Below are 13,673 nucleotides of genomic sequence, written 5' to 3'. Positions count from 1 at the left end.
CTATGGAGAATCTGTTGGAAGGTCCAGTTACACTTATATCCATAATTCAAGATTACTAACTAATGTATTATGCAAATATTGAACTGATTGATTGATGAGACAAACAAGCAACTTCAATCAATGAATCGATCGATAAATCAATAAGTTAAAATTATATACTGCACCAAAACATATAATTCCATAACCTTTAAATAATAATTATTGAGTAGACTGCAACGATTATGATAGACCTCATATTATTGAAAAATACTCTAACTAAAATTAATTTAAGTACTTAACTAATTATTCATTAAAATAAACTAAACTTCTGAAGTGAATTGTAAATTTTCATCCGAAATTATAAGACATTGTTTTTGGCGCCAAATTGTCAATAAATAAATTGTTAAGGTTACTTGTAGTATGTTTGTGACGAGTCAGGACTGTCTTTTCTGAGTAAATTATTGACCAATAAAATAAAAGCGAGCAGAGAGTGGTTGCGGGATGAATATTGATGAAACAAAGCGATATATTAATTTAATGAGTTTTAAATCAGAGGTCTCACCTTGGTTTCTTACAATACAATTTCAAATATAGGGAAAGGTTATTCTGATATCAAATAGGTATGTGATGAGTGATGACTATTATCGATGTTCTAGTAGGTCATCCTATTATCCTACTAATATTATAAATGTAAAAGTTTATGAGGATGGATAGATGTTTGTTACTCTTTCACGAAAATCGATTGCAATGAAATGTGAAATTTGGTATGTAGGTAACTAAAGACCCAGAAGAATTTAATCTAACAGAAAGACCCAGAATTATTTAAGGCTTTAATCACAGAAGTCCCACTGGAACGAGAACTATGCGGGTTTTTCTTTGAAAACGCGAGTGAAGCCGCGGGCGGAAATATAATTTATTAATAAAATAATTGTTTATAACAGTGCATTATTAACGTTGTGCATAAAATCTTTAGTGGATAGATCTCAATTTAACATTTAATACAGCTGACTAAATATTTTAGCCCTAATTTTCTAATTCTTAAAATTAATTAATTTATATGTTTAAAATTTTCTAGAAGAGAAGGTGTTAGTAAGAAGAAGAAAAAGATCTCCTGACTTTGAAGAAAGTTTGAGAAATTACGAAGATATTTCAAAATGGATGTATGGGATAAGTCCGTTTGATTTTGAGGATATTAACAATGAAACAGAACACGTTGAAATAGATAGTAAGTAAATTGTTAGTAGCTTTATAAAAATTTTTAGAGTTTCAAATTTGGTACAATTTACTCTATTTTATTTAGCAAAAGTGAGTATATCATAGTATATCATATTGGGTATATCTTATATTCTTTTACACACCAAAAAAGACTATATATTATATCACACATTATATTATTTTTCAGAAACAACAAAGCGCACAAATACAATTGATTCTGAGTTAATTAACTTTGAACAATTTTTAATAGACATTGGTTATGATGTTCACACTGATGAAGAAGGAAATGACACTGTGGATGAAAAAATAAATAAAACAACTATTGGTCATATTCAGGGGCATAATTTATCTGATTATAAAGATTTTTTCAATATGCTTGAAAATGTAACCAAAACTACAAATGCCATTACATCAATACTTGATAATGTTTCTTGTGTCGTTGAACCTAATGAAGGTTCTTACAAAGCTGGTAAACCTATAATTTATTCATTTTTACTTAATAATATTCTTACAAAATCTTATAAGATAATTTTATTTTAGAATTACCAATAAATGCCTATGAGTTATTATCTGATTATTTGAAGAAGCAAAATGAACTATTAACTCACATTATAATGCCTCATAATATAACAAAAAGAGAAGCATTACATACGCATATTGGAAGAAATAATACAAATAACATCACAATTTTCATCAAAAATATAACTGAGAATAGTTTTTATCCTCTGGAGAATATAATTAAAGAAAAACAGGAAGAGCTAAGTGAACTTATTAATATACGAGACAATCTGTTGGATTCAATCAATACATACGTTGGTTTTGAAGTATCTAACATAACCAATAGTAGCAAAATTCAAAACACTGATCTTCGCTTTATCATCTTTAAAATAGATAAAACAGATGATGCAAATCTAAGTAACATTCTTAGAATTGATAACCGCAGTCTTTTAGAAAAGTACCAACTGAAATTGAAAAAAGATATTGGAGAAGTTATACGAGACATTGCTGTAATACAAAGGTTACCAAAATCATCGAATATTGCCCATGAATTAAGATACCTCATTAGGGCATTGAGACACTATGTTAAAAATCTGCCTGGAAAGAATAACGTAAAAAGTAACAAAAATATTACAGACAATAACTTTAGAAGACGTTTTATCAGCGATAAACCTAGAATAACTAATCCAATTTTATTATTGAACAATATACTGGAATTATTAGATAAAGGCACACCGCAGGGCAATATTCTCTCTTTATTGTCGAAAAATGTAATGAAATTAATAAAGCGTATAATAAATCAATTATATACTGACGAACTTGTTGGTGTACATTCAAAACTGAACGATGAATACAATTTGGCTAATAATTTGAAAGAAATCGGTAGAAACTGGCAAAATAGAATGGCTGATATAAATAATTGTATTCCAACAGAAAGGCTTTATAAAATGAAATTATTTCATTTAGAATTATCAGGCGATATAGATACTCTCAAAGACGTTTTAATTTTACGTGGATTTGCTGAAAGACGACGAATGTCTTTGATAAAAGATGGTAACAGTGAAAAGAAAGTCATGGAGAATTTGATAAAAATACATAATGATATTAAAAGAATCAGCAAAATGGCCAACAAACCTTTTAAAAGGAATTCTCCAAGTCTTAATCGTAAAAAGAACAAACACGGATTTCTCCAAAAAGTGAAAAGATTGTTGAAGAAATCTAAACAAGGGATTCGTGGAATGTTAAAGAAGAAGAAGAAGGCCACACCAGACATGATCAAGAAAATTGCTAAGAAACAGCTGGATGATATAACAAAGAAAAAGCTTTCAAAATATGAAGAACCAATATATAGATGGCAAGACAATTTAAACATTGTACCAAGAATCAAAAGGTCACCAAATGGATTCCAAAATTTTATGAATCGTGTTAAAAATATAATACCAGGATACCTACATAAGAAGGTCAAGCCAGCCGTAGATTCCAAGAGAAGACATAAAAATGGAACCAGAAATGTAACACGTCGTGTGAAAAAACATAGGAGTAAGTACTTTAGTCTGTATAATGATAGAAAAAAATTGATTACTAGTAAAATAGCGACCTACAAAATTATCTATACTAATATTATAAAGAGGAAAGGTTTGTATGTATGTATGTATGTATGGTTTTCACGCATAAATTTGGCACAGATAATCTTTAGACCCTGAGGAAGAACATAGGCTACCTTTTATTGCGAAAGGATATTTACCACGGGCGAAGCCGGGGTGGACCGCTAGTATGCAATAAAGTGTATCAAAGATTTTTGTTAGCGATGTTGTTTGTGATATATTTCCTTGGCAGTTATACCTACGCATAATCAAACGAGCTTTTTTCAGTTTGTCTCTGATTATATTTTTTTTTTATTAATCTTGATGATACACTGATAAACGTTTTTATTGATATCATGTTGCATCTGTTTTCAGGTCATAAGACGAGCAAAATGCCTGAGAAAAAGCTAAGCACGACAACCGTGAAAACAAGGCAGAAGAATCAAATAAAACATCATTAAGTGTGAAGCATTTCAATTTAATTTCAATAAAGTACAATATTTCTTGTGTATTTTGATATTTTATTTCCCAAATACATCATGGACAAGACACTTCAAGATCTTTCGGATTTCGATGACGTTTTTGTTCAATCAGTACCTAAACAAGTTATGGTACAGAAAAGAGGTGATGTTAAATTATTCTAGAGAATCCGTAAAGTCGCGTTTGTTGCATCATTTATATAAAGCTGAATAGGTTTTAATGATTTTCGGTTCTTTAGAATTACTGAAATAACTGTAAAGCAATTTGGAAAACTACAAAAAAACAGCGACGCACGGACCGAGCCCACAAATAAAATGCAAAAATTTAACCTACAAAAGTACATAGATTTTTTTAATAGTTCACTATCTATTTAATCGTCGACAAAGTTAATAGTTACACCAACTGAAATAGTTACAATAATTTTAATATGAATAGAAATGAAAAATCTTAGGACTATCTGCAGTAACGCGACGTGTTAAAATTCAGTTACAAGTTACAACCAAATACATAATAATTTACATAGGTATTTTAAAATAAAACAACCAGTTTTCTAATCAAAAAATTTATTATAAAAGTATAAAATTACAAATACAAAAAATCCTTATCGCTTAGCAAATAAGAGATCTTGCTGTTTTTCTCGAATATTTTCTCTAGGATCCCGAATTTTCACTAATGGTTCCTTTAGCGCGTAAAGAAACGTTCCTTTTAGATCTTTCCTTCCCGCTTTTTTATGTGGATCTGCAATTACAACAAAGTATTAACAAAGGGGTAATATTATGTTTTTCTCTTTGATGTTTGATTTGGGTAGCATTCAAAAGCAGTTTTAGTATATTATGGAATATGGATGACTTTGTTCACAAATTTATTAAAAAAGGCTCCCTTATTTTAATCCTCCTATTCAAATCATAACAAATACTTTCACAGTAAAGTTTAAGGCAATTTAGGTTCTGATTGCGATAGAAGATTTTTCAGTTGACTAAATTGATAATGATTACTTTTTTCAATACTTACTCATTCTCCTAGTCTGATTAAGACCTTCAATCTTTTTATTTTGCACTAAAATGTTAAACAATTCCCTTGCAAGGCTGCTGTTACCGCGCCGTAGAGAAATTAAAGTTCTTTTCCCAATATTGTAATTAATATCGTCTGATTCAACACCTTCTTCTTCTTTTACTTTCAGATACAATTGAATTCGATTAGAAATAAGTTGATTTATTATTTGTTCTCGTGATAGTTTAAAATCTTTATTTACATTTTTTAGAATGTTCGAGTTTGAAGATCTAGTAACATCGCTTGGTATTTTTAAATAACTTTTTCTTTGCCTTTTATTTGATAACTCATTTACAGTATAGCTTGTATTTAATGATTTGATCTGGCGTTTAGGATTAGCCTTATTCAAATTAGCAATAACATTATTGCTCAATTTAATATTTGTAGCTGTATTGTCAATGAATTCAATAATTTCTTTCTGATTCTCGGAAGGTACATTTTCAACAACATCATACGATTTTTGGATGTTTTCTAAAACGTTTTTATGACGTGCTACGTCTGCTTCCAGCGTTTTTAACAGCATAAGCTTTTTGTGTGGCGGTACGACGGATAGCAATGCAAAATTTTTATACGTATTACTTAATTTTTCTATATTGTCTATCATCTTTTTCAAATCATCATAGGACTTTTGTTCTTCGAAATCAAAACGTCTGTTTGGCTTTTGCAAATGATTAATATTTGTTATAACACGTCTCCATACTTTAGCTGAAGTGGGCCTTATTGCATCACTCGATGCACTTCTTCTTGACAACGGAATAGACTTAAATTCTAATGTTAAAGCCTCCATTAAATTTTCCATATTTTCTAAAGGGGAAGGCTTTTTAGTAGTTGAATGTTCCTGCTGGTTATCATTCAATATGTGACTTATGCAAGGTAATATATCAGTAATGTTGAAATTTGTATTATTTTTAGTACCACGTTCCTTTTGTAACTCTGCTAAGTCATTAATTATAGATTGTAAGTGTAGTTTTAGCCTCTCTTTAGCAGAAGCGAGCTTTTTCGGTTCTTGTTGTTCTGATTGTCTTAAAAACTCAAGCTTTTTTGTTGTCGTTGTCGATTGGGGTGTAGTTGAGGTAGTAGTAGTGGTAGTATACTTTTCTGGTTCTATTAGTTTCGATAGGTCAATAAAAGATTTTATTTTTAAAAATTCAGTCAGAGTGTCGATTATTTCACCTTTAAGATTTATCGACGGGTTTATAGATTCTTGTGCAATCTGGTTTAATAAACACTGAGGATTATTCTGAATATGATTCACATAATCCAAAACAATTTTGTCTTTAGCTGTAACTGTCAAGTTTACTAAATTCGTGTTTCCATTTCCTTTTAAATTATTTTTCATGTTCTCGTCATTGGCCAATTGATTTAATTGTTTCATTTTTCTATGTATTCTATTAGATTTTTTCGTAGGCAATAACAATTTTGTTATCTTTTCTAATACATTTGCGAACATATCAAATTTACTTGTATCTGGGGATACATCTTCCTCTGGGTCAGTTTTAATAGAAGAATGACCTTTTAAGTTGTTCAGAGCTTTTTGTGTATTTTCAAACTTTTGTATCAAATTTAATACATCTGTCAATTTCTGTACAACATTAGATGTAACATTTTTAGCTGTTTTAACGTTTTCTGACTCTTTTATAGTCTTATTACATTTACCTTTGTTCAGCGAAACTATGTCCTGTGTATTATTGACTTCATGGTGCAAATTTTTAACTTCAATTGTTTGGCAGATCGAAATGTTGTTGACATTTTTATTGTTATTCAGAGAATGAGACAGTTTTTCTAATGCATTCTTAAGAAACGTTTCTTGTCTCAAATTGAGTGGTTCTTTAAATAGTTCTAACAAGTCGTTTATTTTCTCATGTTTCAAAGTCTCAGTTTCAAATGAATCACTGGATTCTTTATCCATATTCCAGAGTTTATTTAATAAATTTCCCGCAATAAAAGCCATTGCTGTTAACGTGTCATTTTCTGGTGTAAATGTTATATTAGATACTGGGATGACATTTTTATCACCTATAACTTCATTGCCTTTAGTTAGCTCATTAACAACTATTTTCGATAAGTTTTTATCTTTGTCTTTTTGAGAATAATTTCCAATAATGTTCTGCTTTTCTTTATCAAGTGCTAATGATTTTTCATCATGTGGGAAAGAGTCAATTTTATTTTCTGCAAATTGATGTTCATAATCTTGAGGCGTGTTAAACTCAATGTGTAATGAGCTCAATTCGGTTTTATTTATTCCTTCAATTATCCCTTTTCGTCGTGATATTTTGACGTTAGGATTAACTTTTTGAACTTCTATAGTACCAGATTTATTTGAATTCTTCAAAGTATCTGTGAATAGAATATAATTTGTTTAACGAATTGTATTTTTATTATATAAATATAACTATTTCTATAAACTTACCTTCATTAATTTCATCAATAGTATTGTAGAATTTGACTGTGCCGTTATGTTCTGGCTCATTTTGATCTATAGATCTTTTTTCACGGGCCAAATACGAATCGAAATCTTCCTCATAACGATTTTTATCTGCAACTTTAAGAATACGTTAACAAGTCTTCTTTTTACATTTTGTGTACTACTTACCTTATAATAAAATAAAATGACAAATAAACAGTGCTTTTGTGCTTTATTTAAAAAAGTGCGTCAGTGCTTTTCTTTTACAGCAATTAAATAACCTGGAAGAAAGAGATAATATATTTGATATAGTTTCAAATATTGAAATCAACGACATTTTTAGAAAATAATATATTGAGAAATGCTATTATTTATACCTAATAAAATGTCTTCTTCGGGTCCCGGAGGAAGAGGCACTAATCGTTGTTTAGTATTTTGTTTTTGTTCTCTTTTTTTCACCTCTACAAAATAAAATATTTTATTACTTAGTTAATGGATTTTTTTACACAATTTTAACTTCCATAAGATACTTAATTGTTTATATACAGTAGTATACAAGTAACAAGTAACAAGTAACACGCTACACATACAAGTAACACGCTAGTAAAAACAGTTTGTGAGGATGGATGTTTGTTACTCTTTCACGTAAAAACCACTGAACCGATTACAATGAAATTTGGTACATAGGTAGCTGAAGACCCAAAATAAGACATATGCTACTTTTTATTCCGGAAATTCATACAGGAACGGGAATTATGAGGGTTTTTCTTTGAAAACGCGGGCAAAGCCGCGGGCGGAAATCTAGTAAATAATATAGGGCGCCGAAGTATTATGATCTTAATAAATTTTTAGAAAGAAACATTATTTTTCGTCAGTCCAAAAAATTCTGTACAAGTTACTAGTACAACATTTTTCTAACCATAAATACGTACCAGACATCAAAACATCAATAGCACTATAGACGCTGTCACCGTTGATGCTGTTGTCCTCACCATCATCATCATCAGGGCATGAGATGACATCTTTACATGACCACTCGCCTGCCTCCGTACAGTGACATTTGGTGCATCCAGTGCACATGTTTGCTGAAAACATCGTTTTAGGGGTTTGGAATAATCAATAATATGCTAGTTTGTTGAAAGTGAAACAGGACCTATATATTTTAATACGGCTGTATTTCATTCAAGTCGATTTTCAGCCGTTTTTTTCGATTTCTAGTAGTGCGAAGGCATATTTAAATGTATTTTGCTAAATAAAAAATATTACTACGACTGCCTTTTCATTAATTTCATTTCCAAATTAAAAATTTTACATATTTCATTTAAGAAAGTATTCACTGGAAATATTTTTTTAATAATAATAAAAATAACTTACCATCTGTGCAATCTGAGTACTCCGACACGAATGGTACACATTTTGAATCATCATTTTTATCACCCACTAAAAAAGTAAATTTTATTGTTTTTTATATAAAAAGAGTCGCTATTCGCCTATTTGCAGAAATAATGAATAAAGAATATTTTGTAGAATTTTTTTTTTGTATTTTATAACCAGAATAAATATTACTTTAAATTTGAATTTACAATCTCTGTGCTTAATAAATTGTCTAAAACGTTATTTTTGAATAAGAGTATTTAACGGCGTTATATAAAACGGTCAAAAGTTGATAACAATCATGACTTTATTAATAAAAGTTTAAGGAATAAACTAAAATTAAATTAAGGAAATCCAAAGAAGTGCCAGTGCAGTTGAATAGATTTTTCAAATTAATATCAAAAACGTGCAGATAATCACAGTGCGGGATGTGCAAGCCCTAACAATATCTCCAATTGTAATTAAAACAAAACAAAATTAGTTTTATACAATTTATTTCAAAACCATAAAAAAATATAAAACGATCAATATCTCGCTAAATCGGTAACAAACAAAAAGACAAATGGTAAATCACAAAACGTTACGGAAATAACAAAGGCGCAGGACATTTTTTTTAATGCAGAAATATAATTTAGAAAACATTTTCAATGCAATGTAAAAAAAATATGGTGTGTTAAAAATTTGTCGCTTCGAGGTCCTTATTTCATTTCCCAAAACATTTACTAATTATTATTTCATTACGCCTGTAAGTTTTTCACAATTTCTATCATTCCTAAAAAGTTAAAACAGCGAGTTACACGACAAACACATCTTAAATCACATAAATAAGTAATTCGCGTAATTTCTAATCATTATTAACGATAAAGTCAACGTAGTCCCCTGTTGGACTGCCAGCTAGAATATTTTCTTTCGGCACTTTTCTTCGTAGCTGTCGGATCTTGTTCCGCACTTGAGCGTGGAGATTCCTCCGATGACCATTCGGATGATTACAGCATAACGTGTCACCTCCTGCAACCAATCTTACATTTAAACACCAAACATAAAGAAAAATAATTTAAATTTAAAAGAATTTGGAACGCAAGATTGGCAACAGGAGGTTGAGAGAAGTTTCTACTACGACGTCAGAAATTCCTATCCCTAACAATCTAGAAAGGAAAGGAAAGCAAGACTAAATTCGCTTTGTTTTACCAAATATTCAATTGGAGATATTGCCGTATTAACCAAACACCTAAAAACCTTATCATACCCTTATCTATCAACTCAAACATAGAATCGTCCATGGTCCGCCGCAATCTGTACGAAAGTTGTCTGAAATACGCGGGTCGGTCTTGCTGGAACATTTGTTTGTATCTATGCCTCATCGCGTCCGGTTCTTTAATGATTCTGTAGTATTCACAGAACCAGGGATCTCGGTTGATGCAACTAGCTGCTTTAGCGTCAACAGAACAGACGCAGAAGAAGCAGACATCGATATTATCGTAGTCTAGAAGGGACTCGATCTCACTGGCTACATCTATGTCAGTATCATTCGCATTGAGACTGTTACTGTAGTAGGACGTGCCTCGGAGACACTTAGATTTCGCCTCGTAGGGTATCTCATCTCTATGCCAGATATAATCTGTGGTGTTTACAAAATTTTACATGAAAATAAGTTGGAAGTAATGATGAAAAGCCTATTAATAAAATCAATAAGCACTGTTTAGCCTAGCCAACATTGAAACCGTAAAAATATGACGCTATAAGTGATATTCTATTGCAGTCCCGTACCACGTAGAACAATCAAAATAATTGACTATTCTTGTGAACCTATCAACTGCACTGGCCCGTTCAGCACCAACCTCGCCTAATTCTATATGCCAAGGCTCTATCGTGTGAATAAGGCAGATTTTTCTCCATCTCTTCTCTCAAAGAAGCCAATTTCATACATTCATTGATATTTCTGGCTGGTCTTTTAGAACAATACTCGTCTTTTCCTTCCACAGAACACACGCAAATTTCACAAGTTTCATCTTTAGCTTCGAAGTTCATGTGACTGCGTCTGAATTCACCCTCTTCTTCAGTTTCATATTGAGTAATATTTGGTTTTTGTACTATTTTGATAATGGTACGACCAGGGACACATTTGAGACCTCTGTCCTCTAATTCTTCTATTTTTGGAGGATTGGGATTGTAAAAGAAATCTAGAAACATTTTTAAGTTTAGGATGTACCTATATAAAGATTATTATCCAATCTAGTATTTATCATTTAACTAGGATTCTTCGAACTAAAATTATGCAACAGATAAAATAACGACTACAACTTCCTGATTTTAAATAATCACAGCATAGATTGCACATAAACTCTACAATTTTATCAGTTTTTGACGTGACAACGTCTTATAATTCGATAGAGCCGGCTGCACGCACGAAAAAACATGACTCATGCGGCGTTACCTCGCTCTGAGGCGTTCCACAGGCTTGAAGTGCAAGCGAGAGCGCGGAACGAGCGACAAAGAAGCACAATCGGACGTTGTCACGTTCAACTATCGTCAGTAAACCGACTTTACAGACAACCAATTTTTTTTTTTACTTTTTGAAGATATATATATCTAGAGCTCTTTACTTAAACTTAATACACTAGAGTAGATAATTTTTGAAACAAAAAAAAATCGCAGTCGGATGAAACCCATTAGAAAAGGAGGGGAATACGATAAAAATGTAAGGAAAAATAAATTACGGTCAATCCGAGTTCGGGAAGCGGGAGGGGGGAGCTTTTAAGAGAAAAAAATGGTTTCTCTCGATTTCCGACAAAACTACAAGTCCTATAGAAAAAAGTTCAATGGCAAAGTTGTAGGTAATTAAAAGTTCTACAACTTTTGTATTCACAATTTTTTCACATAACCTAAAAATTTAGGTGAAAAATTCAAAAAACCAAGTTTTTGGTCTTTTATTTCTATCTACTTCAAAATTTATTTTTTTTCTACGAAATTTGGTGGAAACTTACTTTATTATGTCCCAAATACACTGTAATTTATTTGATTGAAAATATTTATTTTTTCGCCTTATTTTGAATTAATACCAAAAAAACAACCTAATTTTCAATCGAAAAGTCACCCGTCAAAATATCAGCTTTTTTCAAAAACTTGGGGTGCCTTTTATTCATTGAAATCTCTACTTTCATATGGTGTAAAAAAAATAAACACTACCATAGTAAATGTTCTCAGGAAATGCATACAAACAGTCTGAAAATTAGCTTTTACTAAATCAGGCACACTTCTCGAACTACCTGAAATGTTTTTATCGACATCATTTTGCTTTTGAATATGCTGTAAAATATTAAACTTAGAACAGATAATTATTTTTCTTTTGAAATATTACCGAAAAGCCGATACAAGAGAAGATATAGAGTTCAAGAAGTGTGCCCGATTTAGTAAAAGCTAATTTTCAGACTGTTTGTATGCATTTCCTGAGAACATTTACTATGGTGGTGTTTATTTTTTTTACACCATATGAAAGTAGAGATTTCAATGAATAAAAGGCACCCCAAGTCTTTGAAAAAAGCTGATATTTTGACGGGTGACTTTTCGATTGAAAATTAGGTTGTTTTTTTGGTATTAATTCAAAATAAGGCGAAAAAATAAATATTTTCAATCAAATAAATTACAGTGTATTTGGGACATAATAAAGTAAGTTTCCACCAAATTTCGTAGAAAAAAAATAAATTTTGAAGTAGATAGAAATAAAAGACCAAAAACTTGGTTTTTTGAATTTTTCACCTAAATTTTTAGGTTATGTGAAAAAATTGTGAATACAAAAGTTGTAGAACTTTTAATTACCTACAACTTTGCCATTGAACTTTTTTCTATAGGACTTATAGTTTTGTCGGAAATCGAGAGAAAACATTTTTTTCTCTTAAAAGCTCCCCCCTCCCGCTTCCCGAACTCGGATTGACCGTAATTTATTTTTCCTTACATTTTTATCATATTCCCCTCCTTTTCTAATGGGTTTCATCCGACTGCGATTTTTTTTGTCTTTTCATTATTTTCAAAGGCTTCTACCCCAGTCTATTAAAGGCTATTTTGTTCTAAAGATTTCTCGATGATGATTTCTAGCATATTCAAAGCCATATAAAAAAACCGATGTTATTTATTGCTGGACAATTTTTGAAAATTAGCATCTACTAGGTATCATTGGAACTATAATATCTTAGACCATTTTACTTAATTCCCATAACAGTACAGTTTCAGAATATAATTCTCCTCTAGACCCTATTATGTTATATAACGATGAAATAAGTTTATAATCTTACCTGCAATCACAGGGGTCCCCACGAAGGCAAGGAGCACCAAGATAGCAAGCACCAGACCCACATTCATGGTGAAAACCAACTATGTGACAATACCACGCTCGGTTGGGTTTATATGGGACTTTGTATGAAAATCTTGGTAGACTTTTTGTAAGAGTACAGATATGTATTGTGCATATTTCAGTTTTAGGGTTAAAATATATTATGTGAATTAAGTTACCACTGACTTGAGATGCAAAGATATTTTCAATGTTGTTTACAGCAATTTTTTTTGTTGAGAAACTTGTTTTAAATGCTAGGTAATAAAAAAAATGGAAAACTTAACTTCGCTATCAGCTGAAATCTTGAAACTAAATTCTTGATAAGTTTTATTTCTACGGAAAAAAAGTTGAATAACAACAGTTAATTAAAAAAAATCATTGTAGTCATAGCAGCGCAAACTTAAAAAAAACCTCTTTCTCATCATCTGATTTTGAAAATTGTATATGAACTTAAAAAAATTATTAAAGGACCTCAAATTATGATCGATCCCATATTAAAAATAGCATCTATTATTATTCAAAATGCAGCAAAGAATTAGAATAAACAACAAGAATTTATAGTCAAGTATGGCCCTGTCCCAATCAATGAATCAGAAATACAAAAGTAACGAACATTGAAATAAGACGACTCGCTCGTAAAACTTTATCAGTGCACCTGTGATTGATGTACTTGCATCATTTTCTTTGAAAATTATTTATTTACATGTATTAATTGAATTTTGAAGAGCTAACTAAAGATTTACCGACTTGATAAACCAATGAA

General features: G+C 30.8%; 2 protein-coding genes across 2 annotated transcripts; one reads left to right on the top strand and one right to left on the bottom strand.

Moving 5' to 3' along the window:
• Positions 1-2: 2 nt before the first annotated feature.
• On the top strand, positions 3-3,768 carry LOC149477559 (uncharacterized). The gene is made up of 5 exons (XM_089711052.1): positions 3-21; positions 1,055-1,204; positions 1,382-1,663; positions 1,735-3,231; positions 3,651-3,768. Exons 1-5 carry the CDS (start codon positions 3-5, stop codon positions 3,734-3,736), a joined length of 2,034 nt encoding a protein of 677 aa, XP_089567178.1. The 3' UTR covers positions 3,737-3,768.
• Positions 3,769-4,356: 588 nt separating this feature from the next.
• Positions 4,357-12,939, bottom strand: LOC149477558 (uncharacterized). The gene is made up of 10 exons (XM_089711051.1): positions 12,873-12,939; positions 10,422-10,763; positions 9,830-10,201; positions 8,584-8,649; positions 8,142-8,294; positions 7,587-7,670; positions 7,216-7,347; positions 5,146-7,142; positions 4,767-5,091; positions 4,357-4,493 (listed from the first exon to the last, which is right to left on the bottom strand). The coding sequence occupies exons 1-10, from the start codon at positions 12,937-12,939 to the stop codon at positions 4,357-4,359; spliced, it is 3,675 nt and encodes a 1,224-aa protein (XP_089567177.1).
• Positions 12,940-13,673: the final 734 nt, after the last annotated feature.

This window comes from Colias philodice, chromosome 25, assembly GCF_061535455.1.
Source record: "Colias philodice isolate Cphi_HAF_F1 chromosome 25, ilColPhil1 Martin Lab GWU primary, whole genome shotgun sequence".
NCBI lineage: Eukaryota > Metazoa > Arthropoda > Insecta > Lepidoptera > Pieridae > Colias > Colias philodice.
The sequence above is the reverse complement of the archived record's forward strand: the minus strand, read 5'-3'. Positions and strand labels throughout refer to the sequence as shown.